Genomic DNA, 20,668 nt, shown 5'->3' on the forward strand with positions numbered 1-20,668 from the left:
GACATTCTTTCTTTGAACTCCCAGACTTCCCTTCATTGCAAGTTGCCATAATATGAACCAGATTTTTTTCCTCCCTCTTGTTTGCTTAAAAGGCGTTAACTATAAATTAGAGTATCTTACGAGGGAGGTGTCACACGCGGGGCCTGGGCTCCTCAGCCCTGGAGCCCCACAGCTGGGAGAGGGGCCAGGCCGCCTCTTGCTCTGGCAGCCAGGCTCCCAGCCCAGGCCAGGGATGATCCCGCCCTCCTTTGCAGGGCTATCCAGTTACATCAATGTACAGAAAAGGCCTTGTTTGACTTAAGCATTAAATTTTATTCCTTCTTTTCTTTTTTTTTTCCTGGAGGACCAAAGAGGGAAGAGTGGTTTTAAAGGTACACTTCTGATTTACTTTCCATGCGGTTCTTTCATTCCAAAGGGCATCACGGTTCATTTGCAACATATATCCATCCAATGCTCCCCTGTCTGGAGTTCCTCACCTTTGGGAGCTGCCAGTGCATGACCATGATGGTCACTACACAAGGAGGCGACACCCATCACAGTGTATCTTTTACTGTCAGATCCCCACCAGAACCTCCGCAGTGGCACATGCCCACATCCCTTCAGGTCTGACTAGCATGCCTCTGGGGGTGAAGCAGATAACCATAACCGTTATTTTAGGGTAGCTCAGCTTTGTTTTTTAGGTCATCCAAGTTCACAGCGGTCACTCATTGTCAACATTTAGGAAACATTCACTGAGTACCAACTGTTTACGAGGCACAGTACTGAACAGTGTCACCAAACACCACTTACAATAATTATGCAATGTATTGTTCACTTGTGATAGGTAACCCCGAGTTGCTCAACTGCCAACGAGGTATCAAAGAACAAAGGTGACTATAGGTCAGTTTCTGAAGCCCATCTCAAACAGAAGAGTCTGACAACAAAGCACTGTGACTTGCAAGAATGAGGTCCTTCAGAGAAAACGAGTTTAGTTTTGAATTCCAAAAGGGCTTGGCCTGCAAGATCACCCAGTGCTGGGCGTGAGCACAGCGGTGCCTGGAGCTACAGAGAGAAGAGGCAGGCTCTCCCAGGGGCTGTGTCATGCACAAGGGGCAGGGGTTATCTTAGCCTGGTTGGGCTGCCACAACAAAATGCTAAAGATTGGTGGCTTAAACAACAGACATTTGTTTTCTTACAGTTCTCTAGGTTAGAAATCCCAGATCAAGGTCCCACAGAGTCAGTTTCTGGTGAGGACTCACTTCTTGACTTGCAGACATCTTGCTGTGTCCTCATACGGCCTTCCTTCCATGTGTTTGTGTGATGTATTGCTCGCTCTCTCTCTCTCTCTCACTCTCTCTCTCTCTTTCTCTCTCTCTCTCTCTCCCTATCTCTATCTCTCTATAGAGAGAGCACACATGCTTTCTGGTTTCTCTTCTTATAAGGGTTCCACCCTCATAACCTCATTTAAACCTAATTACCTCCCAAAGGCCCCTTCTTCAAATACCATCACATTACCATGAGAGCTTCAACATACACACTTTTTGGGAAAGGGGCAAAATTCAGTCCAGAAAAGGAATAAATGCCTCTGAGAGCTGGGAGAGGAGTGGAGACTGGGAAGGGAAGGGCTGAAGTATGGAACTGGTTTCTCCACAACATGCAGCTCCCACCAGCCCAGCGTAGAGACGCGGGAGGTGGAAACAGAAACGTCCAGAGACAGCTGGGAACCAAAGCTAAGGGGATGCGTGCCATCCTTCCCCTGTGGAAAGTGGGAGCAGGGAGACCCCTCACTGAGTGTGCCCAGCAACACGAGACAGCTGCAGGAGAGAAGGAACAGTGGTGTGGTGAGCTGAGATAGTGGCCTCCAGTACAGCACTAGATAAACGGCCCAGAGCTGGGAGCCTAATGTTAGTGTAGGGAGCATCTATAGGCAAAATGGAACTGAGCTAGGGAGGAGGGGCTGGGTGAGGATTGGAGTCCATCAGCCCTCAAGTGTGCTGTAAAAACAGCCTGAGAGCTACATCTGCTGACCTTGGGGCAGATGCAGCGAGGACAGAGGGGACACCCAGAGACCCAGGCAATATGGACAACAGTCAACTGGTCAGCAGGAGCCAGCAGGGAAGGACAACAGGGAGCCAAAGCCTATCCCCCCAGCACTTCCTTCACCTTGACTCTCCCCAGGAGAACAGACGGAGAAAGGGGAAGAGAAGGGATGCTTGAGAAAGAAGGAGAAACTATGAGGGAGGATTTTCCCAGAGACTGAGTTAGTCCACCATCCGTGTCCACTCCGGACAATCATACTACATCAGAGCCCTGATCCACCTCTTTACATTATCATGTTGTTTTAACATGGGGAGTAGTTTCTTGTCCTATTTTTAAACCTAAGTGGTCATTTTCCAAGTGTCTATAAATCCTATTATGCATCTTTGGCCAAGTAATCTTCCAGATACCAGTTGGTGTTCAAATGACTACTTTTCATTTTCTGGTAGTTTGGGTTCTGAATTTTGTTGCAAATCCATTTCCCTCTACTTAAATCTACTTATTTCTAAATGCTAGTTTAACTTGAACCCAGTAATAGGTTTTACTGTCAAATTTAACTGCTTTTGCTCACAACACTTTTTACAACTCAAGTTAAAGTGATTACAAAATATTTATATAGGACAGGAACAACTGATAAGCATCACTGTCCTTTGTGACTTCAATGAATTGGGAGTAATGACAATAATAATACGTCATTTTCTTGAGCGTTGACAGTGTAGCAGGAGTTGTGCTAGGTGGTTTTCATAGAACTATCTCACTTGATCCTCACAATGACTCAGAAGTAGATTTTATTATTACTTCCATTTCTCTGAGGCCCAGAGAGGTTAATTCACCTGTCCAAGGCCACACAAATAGTGAGTGATTGAACATGGACTAGAACCCAATTTTCACCAACTCAAAGCTCATGTTCTTCACATTCTACTCTATGGCCACATAGAAACGATGCCCAATATATCCCCAGATAATCTGGTCAGTCAATAGAACAAGAGTTGGACACTATTGGTGTTTAATAATAATATATGTCTTTATATCTACAAGAATAACTTAAAAACCAATCAGCCTATTTACTAACTCATCCCAACTCATAAGCCTTCTCCATCTCAATAGCTAAGTCATAGCTTGGCAACTGAGTCTCCTAGGTGACGATCACCTCGGAGTACATGACCAGCGTGAGCAGAGTTGGTCACAGACGGGGTCTCCTGGGGCAGTGCTCACCCAGGTAAGACCAGCTGCTCTGCTTTGGGGTTTGCCTGCTGTGGTTGGCCCAGCAGGGACCCGGGATTTGAAGGAGAATGAACAGATGGCAAGGGGATTCCCATGTCATCATCAAGTGTGTTTACAGCCAGTCCCCAGTTTTCACCGCCTTTCCTTTAATCAATCCGTTCACCCAGCCACGCCTGGAAGCCACCTGTATTTAACTTTTCACCACCTGGATTCAAGAATTTGTCAGTTTCTACCAGGCTGCTAACATTACCAGTCAACTGTTGCCCGGTCAATGTGTGAGTGCCATCTAGATGTGAACGGAGATAACTGCAGGCCACGATGGGCAAACAAGCCACCACACAGTTCTTTTTTAACATCTTTCACAAGCCCTTGAAGAGTAAGCGGGAAGGACTGCGTTAAGATCCTCAGTACACGACTTTATACGGGGCATTGTATCTAGCAAATCCTGCAAATATAGCTTCTGCTTTTGAAGACATATTTAGGTAAGCCCGGAAAAAGAACTGAATGAACTAATTTCTATTACTCCAAGATCATAGAGAAATTACCAAATGTCTAGAATGTTAAGGGAGTTACAATTGAGATAAGGGTAAGCTGTTCCCGGTGGAACCCCACTTGAGCAGAGCTAACTCGGGCACTGGCCGTGCAGGCAGAGAGGACAGCTTCTTCGTTTGGACACAGTATTTCGGAGCAGCTCGAGCAGCCAGGGAGGTCAGGAAAGGAAGGGGACACACACGACAGGTCTCAGAACCTAGTTCAATACTCTCCCCCACTCACCCCCCCCCCAAAAAAAAGGCTTTAAATGCAAAAAAGAAAACAGGGCAAATCTTTCATTCACCCCTCCAATTCTGTATTTTGATGGATTACAAGCATACAGAAAAAGTTGCAAGAGCAGTTCAATAAAATCCACACATTCCAGATTCAAAGAACATTTGCCACACACGTTGTACGCTCTGTCTGCTCCTCTCCTCTCCTCCCTCTCATATTGCTCAATTCTATCGACATTTCTCAAGTACTTAAAGCTCCGCCACGCCTTCCTCAAGGGGCTCGTTGTTTATCAGGGAGGTCAGATAGGGAAACAAATATGGGCACTAAAATCTAATGAGAGCAGAAATTGTGTCAAAACCAGAAATTGTGGGGACTGGGTCACAGTACAAAGAGCAATGATGACCCATCCCCAGAGCCAGGAAATGCTTCCCGGAGGAGACCTAAGTGGGATGTGGAGGGAAAAAAGGATTTCTAGGCAGAGGGAACAGGATAGAAAGGCAAGGAGGATCAGTCATGTGTCCAGGGGCCGAACAGAATTTTGTCTGTCTTGTTTTAAATCTTCTGCTTCTGTCTCCTCCCTTCATGGCGAGAAGCAACAAGAGTTAACAGAGCGTGCTTACTATGTATGCCTGTGTGTCTAAGGGCCTCATACACATCTGCTCATTTAATCCACATATCTTTGCCAGGTGAGTGCCATTATCAGCCCATGTTACAGAGTAGAAAATGGAGATCAGGATAATCAATAAATTTGACAAAGGAGACCCAGCTTGTGAGTGGTAGAGTAAGTGATCACTTCTGCACTTTACATTTTTTAAAAATTGATTTTAAAGAGGAAGGGAGAGGGGGGGAGAGAGATAGAAACATCAATAATCTATACTAATAAAAGGGTAATAAGCTAATTAGACTGGGAGACCTTCTGGATGTCCTTCCAGACAAAGCCATGGTGGCAGGGCCGAGGCAGAGGCAGTTAGGGGTGATCAGGCCAGAAGGGGAGGGCAGTTGGGGGTGATCAGGCCAGCAGGGGGGAGAGTTGGGGGCGAGCAGGCCAGCAGTGGGGGCAGTTGGGGAAGATCAGGCCGGCAGGCAGAGTGGTTAGGGACGATCAGGCAGGAAGACAGGTGAGTTGTTAGGAGCCAGTGGCTCTGGATTGCGAGAGGGATGTCTGACTGCCAGTTTAAACCCCTGAGGAGTCCCAGATTGGAAAGGGTGCAGGCCAGGCTGAGGGACACCGCCCCCATGCACAAATTTCATGCACCGGGCCACTAGTGAGAGATAATCATTGATCGGCTGCCTCCTGCATGTCCCCCACTGGGGATTGAGCCTGTAACCCGAGCATGTGTCCTTGACCAGAATTGAACCCAAGACCCTTCAGTCCACAGGCTGACGCTCTATCCACAGAGCCAAACCAGCCACGGCTGCACTTTACATTCTTAAAGCTCTTCAGGCAAAACGCTTTCCCAAGGCTGCCTGACGCTTCCTCCCGTCTTTCTTTCCCGCACACTCCCCCTCCCCCCCGAGTCAGCTGGGCAGTGTCTTCTCAGGCAGAATGATTCCCTTCACCTGAGCCTCATACGAGCCACATTTTCTGTTCACATCAGGACACAGCTCTCGTTGCTCACTGTTCCCATGATCCGGTTGCAATCTAGAAAATTTCTACACCTGGCCCCGTCTGCCTTTGCTACCCCATCAAGGTACAGCAAATGAGCCCCAGACACGTCGCTGCCTCACTGCCATCAGCAGCACTGCCCTCATGACGCCCTGCCCCCAAGCTGAGCTCAGGACCTATAAACCAAACAACATCCAATTCTCTTAGAATTTAATGAGGTGGTCTCAGCATCTCTATATCTAAGGGGATTGAGTCTCGGAGGAATGATGGGACCTGCTCAAGGTAATTTGGTTAGTGAGTTCAACACACACCTGATTTGGGAAGGGTCAAGGAGGACTGAACTAAAAAACTGGATTCAGAACTAAGTCTGAGGGCAAACAGCAGTTTACTTTGCATGTCCATACACAATATCCTCAAGTGTTATTGAGGACAGTTCGTGGTGGTGTCATCAAGATATCGCTCTCTTGCCGAAACCGGTTTGGCTCAGTGGATAGAGCGTCGGCCTGCGGACTGAAAGGTCCCAGGTTCGATTCCGGTCAAGGGCATGTACCTTGGTTGCGGGCACATCCCCAGTAGGGGTTGTGCAAGAGGCAGCTGATCGATGTTTCTCTATCATCGATGTTTCTAACTCTTTATCCCTCTCTCTCTTCCTCTCTGTGAAAAATCAATAAAATATATTAAAGATATCGCTCTCCTAGCCCTAGCTGGTTTTGCTCAGTGGGTAGAGCGTCAGCCTGTGGACTAAAGGGTCCCGGGTTCGATTCCAGTCAAGGGCACATGCCAGGGTTGTGGGCTCGATCCCCAATCAATGATTCTCTCTCATCATTGATGTTTCCATCTCCCTCTCCCTTCCTCTGTGAAATCAATAAAAATATATTTTTTTAAAAAGAAGACATCACCCTCCTAACTCAAATTTTCCCGTTATTATCTTCATCACTCCACTTCCACTTATTTTAATTCTGACCTATTTAGTCTATCTCCAGTCCTAGTTTCCTTAGAAGCTGCTTTTAAGGACACGTAATTTCAGTACTGAACACTAGATGTCACTATCAACCAGTTATACTAAACTGCCCTTCTAAAGGTATCAGCTAAAAAGTCATCACTAGAAGTGAATATTCAAGTCACATTTACTTGATACTGTTCTACATAATCTATAAAAGCTGGAAAAGTGACAAGACACATGCTTCTTACAAAATAGTACATGTTCTCTAGCCTCACTCAGAGGGCTTAAAATTTATTTTTTTAAAAACTATTTTTTTTCTTTTTACCAAGTGAGAATATTAGCAAGAACACATTAAGCACCATTGGAACACCAGACACTGTTCTTTGTTTATATTGTATATTTGAAACCTCTTATTGTATGTATGAAATATTTCGATTAGGCTTTTAGAAACTGGTTTGAAACCCAAAAGACAAAGATTTTTCACCGAGGAAAAGCTCATCCTAGCTCTCACAAGGTTGACAAGCATACTTTAAGGTTTTGCCAAGTACAAGTTTTGGGAAAACAAGGCTAGTATTTGGATACCAAATGTTTGAATCCAAGGTCTTTTTACATATATGATTATATTCACTCCCTTTAAATGACAATCATGGTTAATACTGATCTTCCTTCCTTAGTCCTTTTGGGTGAGTTTGGACATAGAGCAAAAAGCGTCTTTTCTCTCGCCATCCTTCCAGGATTTGTTTAGGAGACAGGTTTATATCTTTAAATGCTACAATTACTAGCCTTTTGCTGATAATTGCGAAAACAAAACAAGAGAAATAAGTAGGGGAAAATGTAAATTCCAAACCATCAAGAGATGGGTTGATTAATTCTAAAAAATTTGGTAGGATCTGTATAAAATAAAACTCATAGAAGATACTGCCCATATTCTAAATGACAGAAAATGGTACCCATTTTGTTCTGAAAAGCAGAACAAATTTTTTTGTGTTTTTCAATTAATCTATCTACCAATTTTGTCATTTGGAGTACTCTTCATATTTGTGACTTCTGCCATACAGTCCTAAAAATTAATAAAACATAAGTTTTGCAATCAAGTAAAAACTTATTGTAAATATGAAGTCTTGTCAAATCCCCTAAAAACAGATGGTTTTTCCAAGTGATAAACAAAGAACCATTTGCATCTGAAGTCCATTAGTGCCTGAGCTCCAAGCAAAGAGCAAGCTTACCTTGCATAAATTTAAATGCCAGAATATTTTATTTCTGTCAAAATATATGTTCTTGTATTCAACATGTAGACTAATGGGATAGAATAGGAAGCCCGCACACATACATACACATATACATACATACTGACAGACAGACAGACATATCTACATACATACCAAGAGTAATAAAGAGCAAGCCCCAAAACAGCATGGGAAAGATTTATTCTATTATGGTAAAGGCATACTGGGTAACCATCTGAAAAAAAAAATTGAATCCATACCTCACATGATACGTTAGGGTAAATTCCAAATGGATTAATATAAAATGTAAAAATGTAAAAGCATAGAGCCAATTACTGAAAAAAGACACAGCAGAATTTTTCCTTTTACTTCCGAGTGCAGAAGAAATTTTTTCTAAGGCACAAATTCTAGGCTGATAAAAGTGAACATTACTAAATTCACCACTTAAAGAATGCATGGCAAAGTAATGAAACCCTATGCGCATAAGTCAAAGACTACCTAAAAACAAGGCAAAATAAAACAAAAAACCCCCATGCAATTTATATAATAAAAAAGTTCTTCCATTTCCTACAAATTAAGAAAGATCAACAACTCAATATAAAACAGATCACACACAAGGAATGGAAAGGGTTCCCGGGTCAAAAGGGTACATGCTCTTTGGGGCTGGGTCTCCAATAGGGCAGGCGAGGTGGCTAAGGCACAAAATTTAAGAAGATCCTGAGAATTTCATATGACTTAATGCCTCCCTAAATTGTGCCCCTCACTCCTCTTATTCCAGGCCCTGTGGTTCTTAAACATATGAAAAGATGCTCAACCTCCCTGAAAATAAGATAAATGCAAATGGAAAATACCCAAGATGCCATTTCTCACTAATGGGATTGGCAAAAATCCCAATATTGTTCAGCATACCAGCTCAGACATTGCTGGTGAGGTTGTTAGATGTTTCAACCTTTGGAGAACAAATGGCCACCCCTAGGCATTCAAATCACAAATACATGCACACTTTTGACTCAATTCTAGTAATTTATCCTACAGATACTTGCAAATATGTAAACTGGCCCACACACAACTATACTTACGGCAGCATTGCTGATTATGGTAAAAGACCGGATATAACCTACATGTTATAAAAACTAGTGACCCGGTGCACGAAATTCGTGCACGGTGGGGGTTCCCTCAGCCCAGCCTGCCCCCTCTCACAGACTGGGAGCCCTCAGGAGATGTCCTACTGACGGCCTCAACTGCAGTCTGGCCACCCTTTGTGGGAGGTGACTGGGCTGATCAAGGGAAGGCGCCAGCCCCATTACCCCGCTGCTGCAGCCACTGCCAGCCACTACAGCCACCAAGGTGTTTTCATCAACATGGACTCTAGTCCCTTCACTATGAAAAAATGACAACTTTCTTTAGGCATTTTCAAGATGTGTCTTTTGCCGAAACCGGTTTGGCTCAGTGGATAGAGCGTCGGCCTGCGGACTGAAAGGTCCCAGGTTCGATTCCAGTCAAGGGTATGTACTTTGGTTGCAGGTATATCCCCCGTAGGGGGTGTGCAAGAGGCAGCTGATCGGTGTTTCTCTCTCATCGATGTTTCTAACTCTCTATCCCTCTCTCTTCCTCTCTGTAAAAAATCAATAAAATATATATTTAAAAAAATGTGTCTTTCATAGGATATGACATTTCTTTCTTTTTTTTAAATCCTCATCTGAGGACATGTTTCCATTGATATTTAGAAAGTATGGAAGAGAGAGGGAGAGACAGAGAGAAACATCAATGTGAGAGGGACACTTTGATTGGTTGCCTCCTGCATGAACCCTGACCTGGGTCCCAGCCAGGGAGGAGCCTGTAACCTAGGTACATGCCCTTGATCAGAATCGAACCCGGACCCTGCAGCCAGCAGGCCGAGGCTCTATCCACTGAGCCAAACCGGCTAGGGCAGGATATGACATTTCTTAGCCCCTCCAGCAGCGGACCTTCATTTTTTCATCCAGAAGTGAGGTGGAAAAACCCTAGATCACCTTCTTGGATTCTTATAACCCAAGTTACCAAGAACACTGCAAATGGTGGCATACAGGGAGCTTAGCCAATGAGCAGTCAGAAAAGGTATTTACTCTTGAACTGGTTTGGCTCAGTGGATAGACCGTGGGCCTGCAGACTGAAGGGTCCCAGGTTTGAATCCTGTTAAGGGCATGTACCTTGGTTGGAGGCACATCCCCAGTGGGGAGTGTGCAGGAGGCAGCTAATCAATGTTTCTCTCTCATTGATGTTTCTGACTGTCTATCCCTCTCCCCTCTTCTCTGTAAAAAAATCAATAAAATATATATATATATATATATATATATATATATATATATATATATATATATATATATATTTAAAAATGGTGTTTCCTCTGTAGCTCATGTGGCCCCTGCGTTGTATTCACTGGGCTAGGGGCATGTCCCCGCCACCCAGTGGTGGCCGCCGGGGTCTCCGCACACCCCAGAGACCGGCAGCGAGCCCCCACCCCCGTTGTGGGCACTGGGATGGGGGCATGCGGGGACCCCTGGGCCACGTGCAGCAGTGGCCACCAGGGTCTCCGCACGCCCCAGATGCCAGCAGCCAACCCCCCCATTGTGGGCGCCAGGCTGGGGGCGTGGACCCGAACCCCCGCTTGGCACCAGAGCATGCGCAAGCGGCTGCACCCATAGTCCCAGAGTGGCCAGGGGGTGTTCTGGGACCCTTGCTACTCAGGGCCTAAGTGCGGGCCTACAGGCTAGGATCGGCCTGGGTCCCGAGGATGTTCCCAGGACCCAGGCCGCTTGGCACGTGTGTATGCAAATTAACCGCCATCTTTGTTGGGTTAATTTGCATACTTGCTCCTGATTGCCTGGTGGGCGTGGCTTGTGGGCGTAGCAGGGGTACGGTCAATTTGCATGTTTCTCTTTTATTAGATAGGATTATGGTCAGTTTATTCAGTGCAGTACTGCACAACTGTAACATGGATAAGGACATTCTTTAGATATTGAAGTGGAGAGTTCTCCAAAGTATGTTAAGTAAGTAAAGCAAAGTTCAAAGCCATGTGTGTGTGATATGTTACTACTCGTGCCCCCTAACAGGGAAAATAATATGAGTGGGCTCCTGGGTGCAGAAAAATATTTGCCTTAAAAAAGAAACTATCAAAATGGTTATTTCCTGCTGGAAAACAGGAAACTGGGTGGAGAGGCAACGGGAATCACACTTTTTGGTGTCTGAGTCATGTAAATGATTATTATCTACTAGAGGCCCAGTGCACAAAATTCGTGCACGGACGGGGGGCGGGTCCTCAGCCTGGCCTGCACTCTCTCCAATCCAGGACCACTTGGGGGATCTGCAGGATCGGGCCTAAACTGGCAGTCAGACATCCCTCTCACAATCTGGGACTGCTGGCTCCTAACCGCTTGCCTGCGTGCCTGCCTGATCACCCCTAACCGCCTCTGCCTGCTGGCCTGATGCCCCTAACTGCTCCCCTGCTGGCCTGATCACTCCTAACCACTTCTGCCTGCCGGCCTGATCGCCCCCTAACTGCTCTCCCCTGCTGGCCTGATAGCCCATAATTGCCTCTGCCTTGGCCCCCACCACCATAGCTTTTTCTGGAAGGATATCTGGAAGATGTTTGGTATGATTAGCATATTACCCTTTTATTAGTATAGATAAGATCAAAAATGTGTTTTCATCAAGCACTTTTGTCATCAAATACCTATTTCTACCTAGATAGGTAGAAATACATACATACAAAACCTCCAGATAGTTTCTAAGGCTTTTATATCACACTAGCAATGCTATTCACTATTTGGTTTGCCCTGACTCTGGCAGAAATTTAATTGAGATGCCCCAACTTGGTGTTAGGATGATGGGCTTTCCCTCCTGTCTTCACTCAGACTTCCCGGCTCCGCTGGAATCATCATCAGGCTTTAAGGCTTGCGTTTTAAAAAAGTCTGATCCTCTGGCAGTGTCACCAGTAAGAGCATGGGCTGACTAGCAAGAATGTGCACAGGGACCGAAGAGGAAGGGGGCCACTGCTCCTGTGGCCTTGCCAGTGTGGTGGAGAGCCTGTGTCTTCGTGTGCAGCACAGGTTTCTGCACCCGGGAATTCTGTCCTGTGCCTGTGAACTTGGAGCTGAGCAGGCGCACAGTGAGCACGGTGCCACTGAGCAGCGTGTGTGCCATAATGGAGCCTACTCAGGCGGGGCTTCCAGTCTGTGTCTGCTTTAGGGGCAGGGATGGGGTGCTCTGCTGAAACTCCTCCCACTTTTCAGCCCCAGTCCAGTCACCAGCCCTGCCAATCTGGAGAGAACACTTCTTTAGTTCCCTTTGGGGGAATGCTGCCCATTTAAGGAAACCTAGCGGGGAGGAACCCTAAATTTCTCTCTCTTCTGACACTCTGATGTAGGAGGGCCACCAGGAGGGATAGGTTGGAACTTTAAACATCTTACCCCACTCTGACCTGAGCAGCCCTTCTTTTCTCTCTTGTACTGGAGATCTTCTCTGACCCCAAAACCTGCTCTTAACCCATTATTTCATCCTGTTTCCAGGGCAGCCTTCCTGGGCCTTGAGGATGACTGAATGGAGCTGGTGGAGGGCTTTCTATTGCCAATGCCAGCATGTGTTCAAGAAGATGTATGGACACCCAGGAGGAACTGAGTATGGCACCATCAGGAGGAGACCCGATTAACAGGCAGAGAGCAGGGAGAAGGCACAAAATGATCACCCCCACATCTGCCAGCTCCTGAGCACCGCACATGTACTGGGTCCTGGCTGGAGACTTGGTCTACGTTTTCTCCAAATCCCAGGGTTTGCAAGGTCAGTAAGTAGTCTTGCCTCCACTTGTTACCTCCACCTGCCTTCCCCTACACTCCATGAGTGCCTCCCCACCGCTGCTCACTGCTGCAGTTCCCATTAACTTCATAACACTCACCAACATGTGTAATTCTTGCTTGTTAACTGGCCTTTTCTCTTTATTACTTTCTCCATTAGATTTTAAGCTCAATGTGGGTAGGAACCATGTTAATCTTTTCCATTTTTTATCTACAATGCCTAGCCCAGTGTATGGCTACAAGCAGTTAAGATTACTTGTTGAATTAATTAATAATTATATATTGCTTGGGTTGTTAATTAATAGATAATTAATGATGATAATAATTAATTAGTACGTATTAATAAAGAAATCTAAACAACCCCTGCTGGTGCGGCTCAGTGGGTGAGCATTGGCCCATGAACCAGGTCACAGTTTGATTCCGGCGGGAGCACATGCCTGGGTTTCGGGATCGATCCCCAGGCATGTAGGAGGCAACCGATGTTTCTCTCTCATCACAGATGTTTCTATTTCTCCCTCTCTCTCCTTTCCTCTCTTTGAAATCAATAAAAACATATTAAATTAAAAAAATAAATCTAAACAGAGTTTTTATGTGAGGTAGTGGTCCCAATGTTTAAAAATGAGAAAAATCATAGATAATAGGAAAGAAGTGCATACAATCACGTAAATTTCATCAGGTTCACTTTAGATTTAGAATTTCAAGAGGTCTGGAGAACAGGGCCTGGGTTCTAAAATGTTAATTCTTTGTTAACTCTATTCTTGATTCTTATAGGAAAGGAGGTTTCACAATCAGTTTTTGACTTTTTTTTGTTGTTGTTGTTCACTCATCTATTTTAAGAACATTATTGAATAACTTTCATATGTTAAGCACTGAGGATACAAATATATCAACACTCATTCTCCTTTAGAAGTTCAGGCACATGTCAATACAATAACTATAACTAAAATATAGCATTTTAATAGTCACAAGCAGAAAGACTTTGAGAACACAGTTTGATGGGGATAGGAATACAAGAGGGAGTCCACAAAGTGTCACATTAGCTTGGAATTCAAGGAAAGTAAAAGCTCTCCACTCTGCTTCAAGGCTGAACCATGCAAATGTCTAGGGAAGGGGAGAAACGTCACCCAAAGTAATTATTCTCTAAGTCTCCTTTAAGTAATGACAGAACTCTAAGCAAAGTCCATAAAATAAAGCCGCTAACCAAGAGAAATTAGAAAAGCAACTTAGGGCAAACAGGCAGGGAAAAGAGCAGGGTCTGTTTGGCTCGGGACAGCACAGCAGCAGGTGCTAAAGGAGGAGGATGAAGATCTGGCGCCTGGACACCCACTGGACACACAGATGCCTGGTCAGGGCCACACGCAGGTCCAGAATTTGTCTCTGAACATTTGGAAACAGTTACCTTGCTTTAATTTATGAAATAAATCTGAAACTATCTGCTGATGTGTCTGGATGGAAGCCTAGCGACGTCCCGGCTGAGGAGGAGATATGGAAGGCCCCACACAGTGTGCTTGGAGAGCAGGCACAGGAGCGCCCTCTTCGGGGGCACTGACTAGGAAGGAGGGAGGAAGTGGGTGGGGAGAAGACGCCCTTTCCCCTCAACAGAAGGTGCCATGGGAGCACGCACTCACACTTGCTTAGGTTTGTCCTGTCATTAGCTCTGAAGGGACTCAGGAAATTCAGAGTGAGCAAAATTAAAAACGAGATGAGAGAGACAGGAGTTTGGATGCCAAGAAACTCTCCCCAACCTCGAAGACCTTGGGTTCTGGGGATTGGGCCAAGGGGACTTCATGCCGTTGTTTTATCTGCACTGAGCTGCCCATCCCAGCCCAAACTGAGACTGTGCGACATTCAAGACTACTTTCATTTGCTGAAATCCACTAGATTGAGTCATCAAATACCTTGACTCACTTACTCATTTATTTTCAGCACCTATTCAAAAGGTTTGCTAAAGCTAAGTGCCTGGAATTGCTCCCGGGATGGCTGGGTGGCAGGCAGGGCGCTGGGAACAAACAGTTACAAGAAGTGGGAACAGAAGAATAGAACAGTACACAACGGTGTGAGCCAGGGCTTTTGAACAGAGCGCATGGGGCGGGCACAGCACGGCACTCCAGGCTGACGCGACAGCGTGTGCATTCCCCTGGAGGCACAGCCTGCAGCCTGCTGGGTCACGGAGAAACACGTCGCAGCCTGGCCAGCCCCGGGGGCCCAGGGAAGCCTGGCAGCAGACAGATGATGAAGGGCCTGGCCTTTATCCCATAGGCAATGGGGCGCCAGAGATGGAATTTAAGCACAGAAGAGGCATGTCTTGGTGTGTGTTTTGGAAAGACAGTCTTTTTTGGAAAGAGGCAGGGAGAAAAGTAAACTCAGAATAGGGGAGACCTGAAGCACATAGGTTTCTCCCATCACATAGAAACTACTCTTTCTGTTTTAAAAGTCAATATTTTTGAATTCTCAACTGAGGATATTTTCCATTGGTTTTTAGAGAGAGTGGAAGGGAGAGAGACAGAGAGAAACATGGATGTGAGAGAGACACATCGATTGGCTGCCTTCCCACATGACCCAACCAGGGCTGGGGATCAAGTCTGCAACGTAGGTACGTGCCCTTGACTGGAATCGAACCCGGGACCCTTCAGTCCCCAGGCCTACGCTCTTTCCACTGAGCCAAACCCGCTAGGGCTTAAAAGTCAATATTAATAGTCAACCCCTATGCAGCACTTAGTGTGTCCAAGTCATCTCATCTTTTCAACAGTCTTCTGTAAAACAGGGATGAAAATTCCTATCGATTGACTGATTCTGAAGACAAATGAACTGATGAAACAATTGTGGAGTAAGGCACAGAGCAGAGTCTGGCACATGGCACATTCTAGTGCCTTGCTGGCCTGCATCAGCTCCAACATCTTCCTTTGAGGTTTTCCATCAGCTTTGCAATACAGAGGACTGCTCCTTTACCAGCAAAGGAGCAGCGTTTCTGGGTGGATCTTAGAGTGATTCTGACTCTTTCCGTATCATCTGGCTCTGGAGCCCTGAGCTTTCTGGAAGGCCACTCTCCAGGGAGTGAAGGTTGGTGTTTTGGTAGTCATTACCCAAATGACCCTGTTCTTTCAAATGCCTGCTAAACCTTTGAAGGCAAAGTTTCCTTTATTTGTATTAAATCATGAGCAAAAATAATAAATACACATTTAACTACAAAAATTCAAAAAATTTCAGGCAGACTTTAAAGCTCTGATCGTGTTAAAAAAAAACAACACATGACAGCACAGTTAATGTGATGCTTAAAGATTTGGAATTATTACCGTGATGTCTGTTAATTAGACATAAACGCTTTCATTCCCATAAGTGGTAATAATGACTGGCAGGGCTGGAAGTGTCGCAGAGACTGCTCTGAAGAGGGCCAGGGGGTCCTATTTGATGTCCAGAGGGAAGAGGTCTGGGCGAGGAAGGCAGGATCCCTGTGAGCCCCGGTGTGTGCTTTAGAAAAACGACAGGGCAGAATGCTTTCCCTTCAAAGCTTACCTGCATGCAGTCCTTAGCCTGAAGCCAACATTTGAGGTTCTTCAGTCCTTGTCAAAAAGAGAAGTGTCACCCAGCACTGGAGGGGACCCCCACTTTCTCCAGCCTCCAGTTCAAGGACATCTGCATTCTTCCTGCCCCTCTCCCAACTATGGGCTCTAAAACAGAGGAGCCCCAGCAAGAGGGCAAGCACACAGGGTGCCCACCAGGCGCTGGGCAGGACCCTCCTGCCTGCCTGGCCGGCTGGGCCTTTCTTTCTTCCGCTTGGTGTCTCTTTTGTGGGTTTCATTCGTTTTCCTGTTTAATGCCTGCCGCCTTTCATTAAGTTTTATTGCAGCAGGGGCTTCTGGAGTTATTTCAGAGGCAGACAGTCATGACCATGAGTGACAGCTCTCTCAGCCATGAGTCAGCCAAGCAGATACCAATCTGAATTCTGGGCTTCCAATCAAATATTCAGAAAAGGGCACTGACCCTTTGAAAGAAGCAAGTAAACAGAATCTCAGCCTGAGAAGCAAACATACTTCAGATTATTTAAACTGAATTTCTAAAGAGGACAGGAGAGTCAGTGGTTCCAACAACTTTAATGAGTGAATTTTAGGCAAAAGCACAGAAAACAAATAGGATGGAATATCAAAGTTGTCCTTGTAACATCCAATTCCTATGAATCTACTCACACCCCGAGACTGTCTGTCTCAGCCTTTTAGCAATTATCAACTTCAAACTGTGTTGCCTTACAGTATGAAAGGTTTTCATCAATTGGTAAGAATGTATACCCATGTCCTTATAAGTATTTGCTTTTCTTTCATATCATCAGTTCAGAGACACTCAATGCAACACTAAGAAAACATGCTTGCCCAGTAGAAAGAGATCACATTTCTTCTTCCTTCCAAATCATTTCACCACTCTGTATTTACATTTCTGGTTCTTTGTTAGTAGGTTTTAATCAGTGTCCTTTAAAACTTTGCTACACGAAGTACAATCCATAGACCAACAGCATCCACATCACATGGCAGGATGTCTGAAAAGCAGATACTCCCGTCTTCCCCAGACCCACCCAACTAGAACTTGCACTCCCAGGAGTCACACTGCAGTGACACACCTGCCTCCAGAGATGGTATAAGCCCTGGCCAGTGTTTCTCAGTGGTTAGAGAGTCAGCCCACGCACGAAGAAGGGTCTTGGATGGGATTCCCAGGCAAGGGCATGTACACCTGGGTTGCAGGTTCGATCGATCCCTGTCCCCGTCGGGGTGCGTGCATGAGGCAACCAATGGATGTGTATCTCTCACAGCAATGTTTCTCTCTCTTTTCCCCTCCCTCCCTCTCTTCTGCTTTCTCTAAAAATCAATGAAAAAAAATATCCTTGGTGAGGATTAACAACAACAACCAAATGATGGTGTGAATCTGACAACTCTGTAATCTACAGAAAAGCAAATACTTTTGCAGTTAAAACTCAAATACAACAGGACATCAGTGGGCATATACAATAATGCTGATACACAGAAACACGCTTACTCAGTGCAGACCTGTTACAGGGCCTTGCATGGAGTAGCTCCAGACTCTTCACTACGGACAGGGTAGGTGCCATCCTCCCCAGCTCGCAGATAACGTACAGAGGCCCAGAGAGCTTACATAACTTGGGCAACACCACAAAGCAAACCAGTGGAGGAGGCAGGACTTGCACCAGAGGGCACGTTTCTAACCATTACCCGGTGCCCCTCCCAACAGTGTGCACCTGTATCAGGAACCCAAGCAGCTCATTCAGGATCTCAAAGAAAGAGCCAGGTTGCCTAAGGAACATTATTTTAGTCTCAGCAACATTTGGAAGCAGAGGCCAGTTGAGCCACAGACTCTAATGGAACTCCCTCATGTCTTATCGGGGGAGCGGGGGCTCAGAGGAAATGTGTGAAACCCAGTGTTTTTTTCAAAGGAGTGGAAAAGTGCAGGCTAGACAGGTCTAGGCCTCCACGATACTTCCCACCATGCTCCCTGCCTCGCCTACACAGATTTCTAATTCTTTGGGGGGGGTTTGCTCTTCCAAAGATACCTCGCACACATTAGACAGCAAACAGCTTTTTCCTCTCTTAACTCATTCACAATCTGAGACTATCCAGATAAGTTATTTTGTATCCTATTTGAAACCTCCTCGTTATAAAAATACTGAGAGGGGAGGCCGTGCTTAGAAATCACACTTGAATAGCTCTAATATGAAATACTGTAGCAATTTACCTGCCAGGAAGAACAGGAACCTTCAGATGTGATAGCCAACCAGTCCTCCAGCTTTTGAGCTTTAATTAAGGTAGACTCTCAGTCTGGGCTCCACACAGTCATTTACCTGCTCCGCTCCACCTACTACATTAACAGATGAAAGGGGAGTGGCAGTCTGGGCCCAAATTATTGTGGCTGTGGGATTTGTGCCATCTCATCTAAGATGCCTATTTTTAACCAAATGATGCTTTCTGTCAAAGGTTAGCATCCCAGAGGGATTCTCTCAGGCCCAGAATGTTTGCAGAATGTGTGGCTGGGAGTTCCTGGGACAGACTTCAGAAGTCCAAAGAGGCTGAAAACTCTTCCTGTTTAAAGCACAACTTCTGTTGTAAAGGGCATGAGACAACTTTCATTTGGAAGCCTGCCCCATCTGGTGGGAGGCAAGATAAACTACACCATGCCCTTAAAATGCCACAGGGTGCCGACGGTTTCTGGACTGACCCAGCAGTGGCCGTTCCATAACCTTCATGCCAGAAGGAGGAAGGAGTTCCAGACGCAATGAGCACAGATCAGTGTCCCTTTTGAAGCAAGTAGTGTAAGCATAAATCACTTAATAATTGAAATACCAGAGTGAGACATGGTGATTCCCAAAGATAAAAAATACAGAGCGGACCAAAGAGTCCCAGCTCCTCCCACTTCTCCCAGAGCTTATGTTCGGGGGCCCATGGGCCGGGGGGTTGTGGGGTGGGTAGGAGGTAGCAGACCACAGCCTGGCAGTCCGACCTCAAACAGCCCAGGCATCCACCCTGATACCTCAGCCCTGGGCTCTTACCTTGCATTGCCCAGACACGCAGATGGCCGAGCCGTTCTGGTCGCAGGGGGTGCCGTCAATGACCTTCTCAGCTTGCCGTACATAGAAGCGATAGCCCATTGCCTGGCAGTTCAACTCACACTTCCGATTGCCCTTCACTACAAAAAACAACAACAACAACAAACAGACTCTTTTTTCTTTCTGTATTTTTTATTGAGATAAAATTCACATTACACAAAATTAACCATTTTAACCAAAGTGTAAAACTCAGCGTTTTTTATTATGTTCACAATGTTGTTCAACCATTACCACAAATTCCAGACTATTTCCATTGCCCCACCAATCTATTTTCTGTTTCTATGGATTTGCCTATGCTGGATGTTTTATAACCACATACTTTAAAATTGCGTGAGTCCTATTAGATCTCTCCATATTTGAAGGTAGAGGGAAGGTATTGCAGTCTGATCTGCTGGCATATAATAGAGACTTGATGTTGAGTGAGTATTAGAAAGGAATTCTTAAAGAATCTCACCATGCAAATAATAGATTCTTTTAGACATCCTCCCATACTTTGCTATAGTCATAATTATATTCTATATATCAACAATCATAGAGAGCACACAATTTTATTGTTCTGCTATTTTTTTAACTTAAACTCTATGCAGTTATACTATATTTATGTTCTTTTGGCTGGAGATTCCTGTAATAATTCCTCCATGATGAGATATTTTAGTGATTTCCCCATTACCTTAGGTTGAGGTCCAAACTCCTAGGAAAGGAATAAAACATCTTTCAAATATAAATAGTCCTATTTCCAACTGTTCTCCCTTAAATCTATGTTCTGTACAACTAAGCACGTCCTCTGTCCGGCCACTGCCTCACTGCTCCTTCTGCCTCTGCCCACTCAGTTAGCACTGTATCGACTGTGCTTGCCTTCCCAGATCATCTCCTCCGGGAAGCCATTCCTGGACCCGACCTCACCTACACATCCGCCCATCGCAGACTGGCCTGACGTTTTTTGCTTCAGGGTTAACCAATCTTGATGGAAGCATAGTCATGAGGGACAATAGGGATGTGTCTGTCTTATTCACTTTTGTATCCCCAGCACTCAGTCCAGAGCTGGGTGCACAGAAAATACTCAACAAATCCCTGAGGGCCCGGCCGGCATGGCTCAGTGGTTGAGCATCAACCTATGAACCAGGAGGTCACGGTTCAATTCCCAGTCAGGGCACATGCCCAGGTTGCAGGCTCGATCGCCCAGCCATTCAATGATTCTCTCTCATCATTGATATTTCTATCTCTCCCTCTTCCTTACTCTCTGAAATTAATAAAAATATATATATTTTAAAAATCTCTGAGGAATGAAAGAAGGGATGGATAAATGAATATTGGCTTTTTCCCCACTTTGTCTTTCTCTGTGTATTCACCTACTTCTGAGATTACTTCACACGAAGCCTGACAAACAGTAGGTGCTCAATAAAGGCTAAATTAATTACCACTACAACTAATATCTCCAGAGCAATTTAGTTGCCT

At 45.4% G+C, this 20,668-nt stretch overlaps 1 protein-coding gene across 2 annotated transcripts in view; it reads right to left on the minus strand.

Annotated features, from left to right (window-relative positions):
* THSD4 (thrombospondin type 1 domain containing 4) overlaps positions 1-20,668 on the minus strand; it is a 704,967-nt gene that overhangs the window by 370,735 nt on the left and 313,564 nt on the right. For both annotated transcript variants that reach the window (XM_079788500.1, XM_079788499.1), the window contains exon 7: positions 19,157-19,293. In XM_079788500.1, the coding sequence (XP_079644626.1) occupies positions 19,157-19,293 (137 nt within the window). The remainder of the gene's footprint in view (positions 1-19,156; positions 19,294-20,668) is intronic.

Source organism: Cnephaeus nilssonii (genome assembly GCF_951640355.1).
Source record: "Cnephaeus nilssonii genome assembly, chromosome: 1".
NCBI classification, from domain to species: Eukaryota; Metazoa; Chordata; class Mammalia; order Chiroptera; family Vespertilionidae; genus Cnephaeus; species Cnephaeus nilssonii.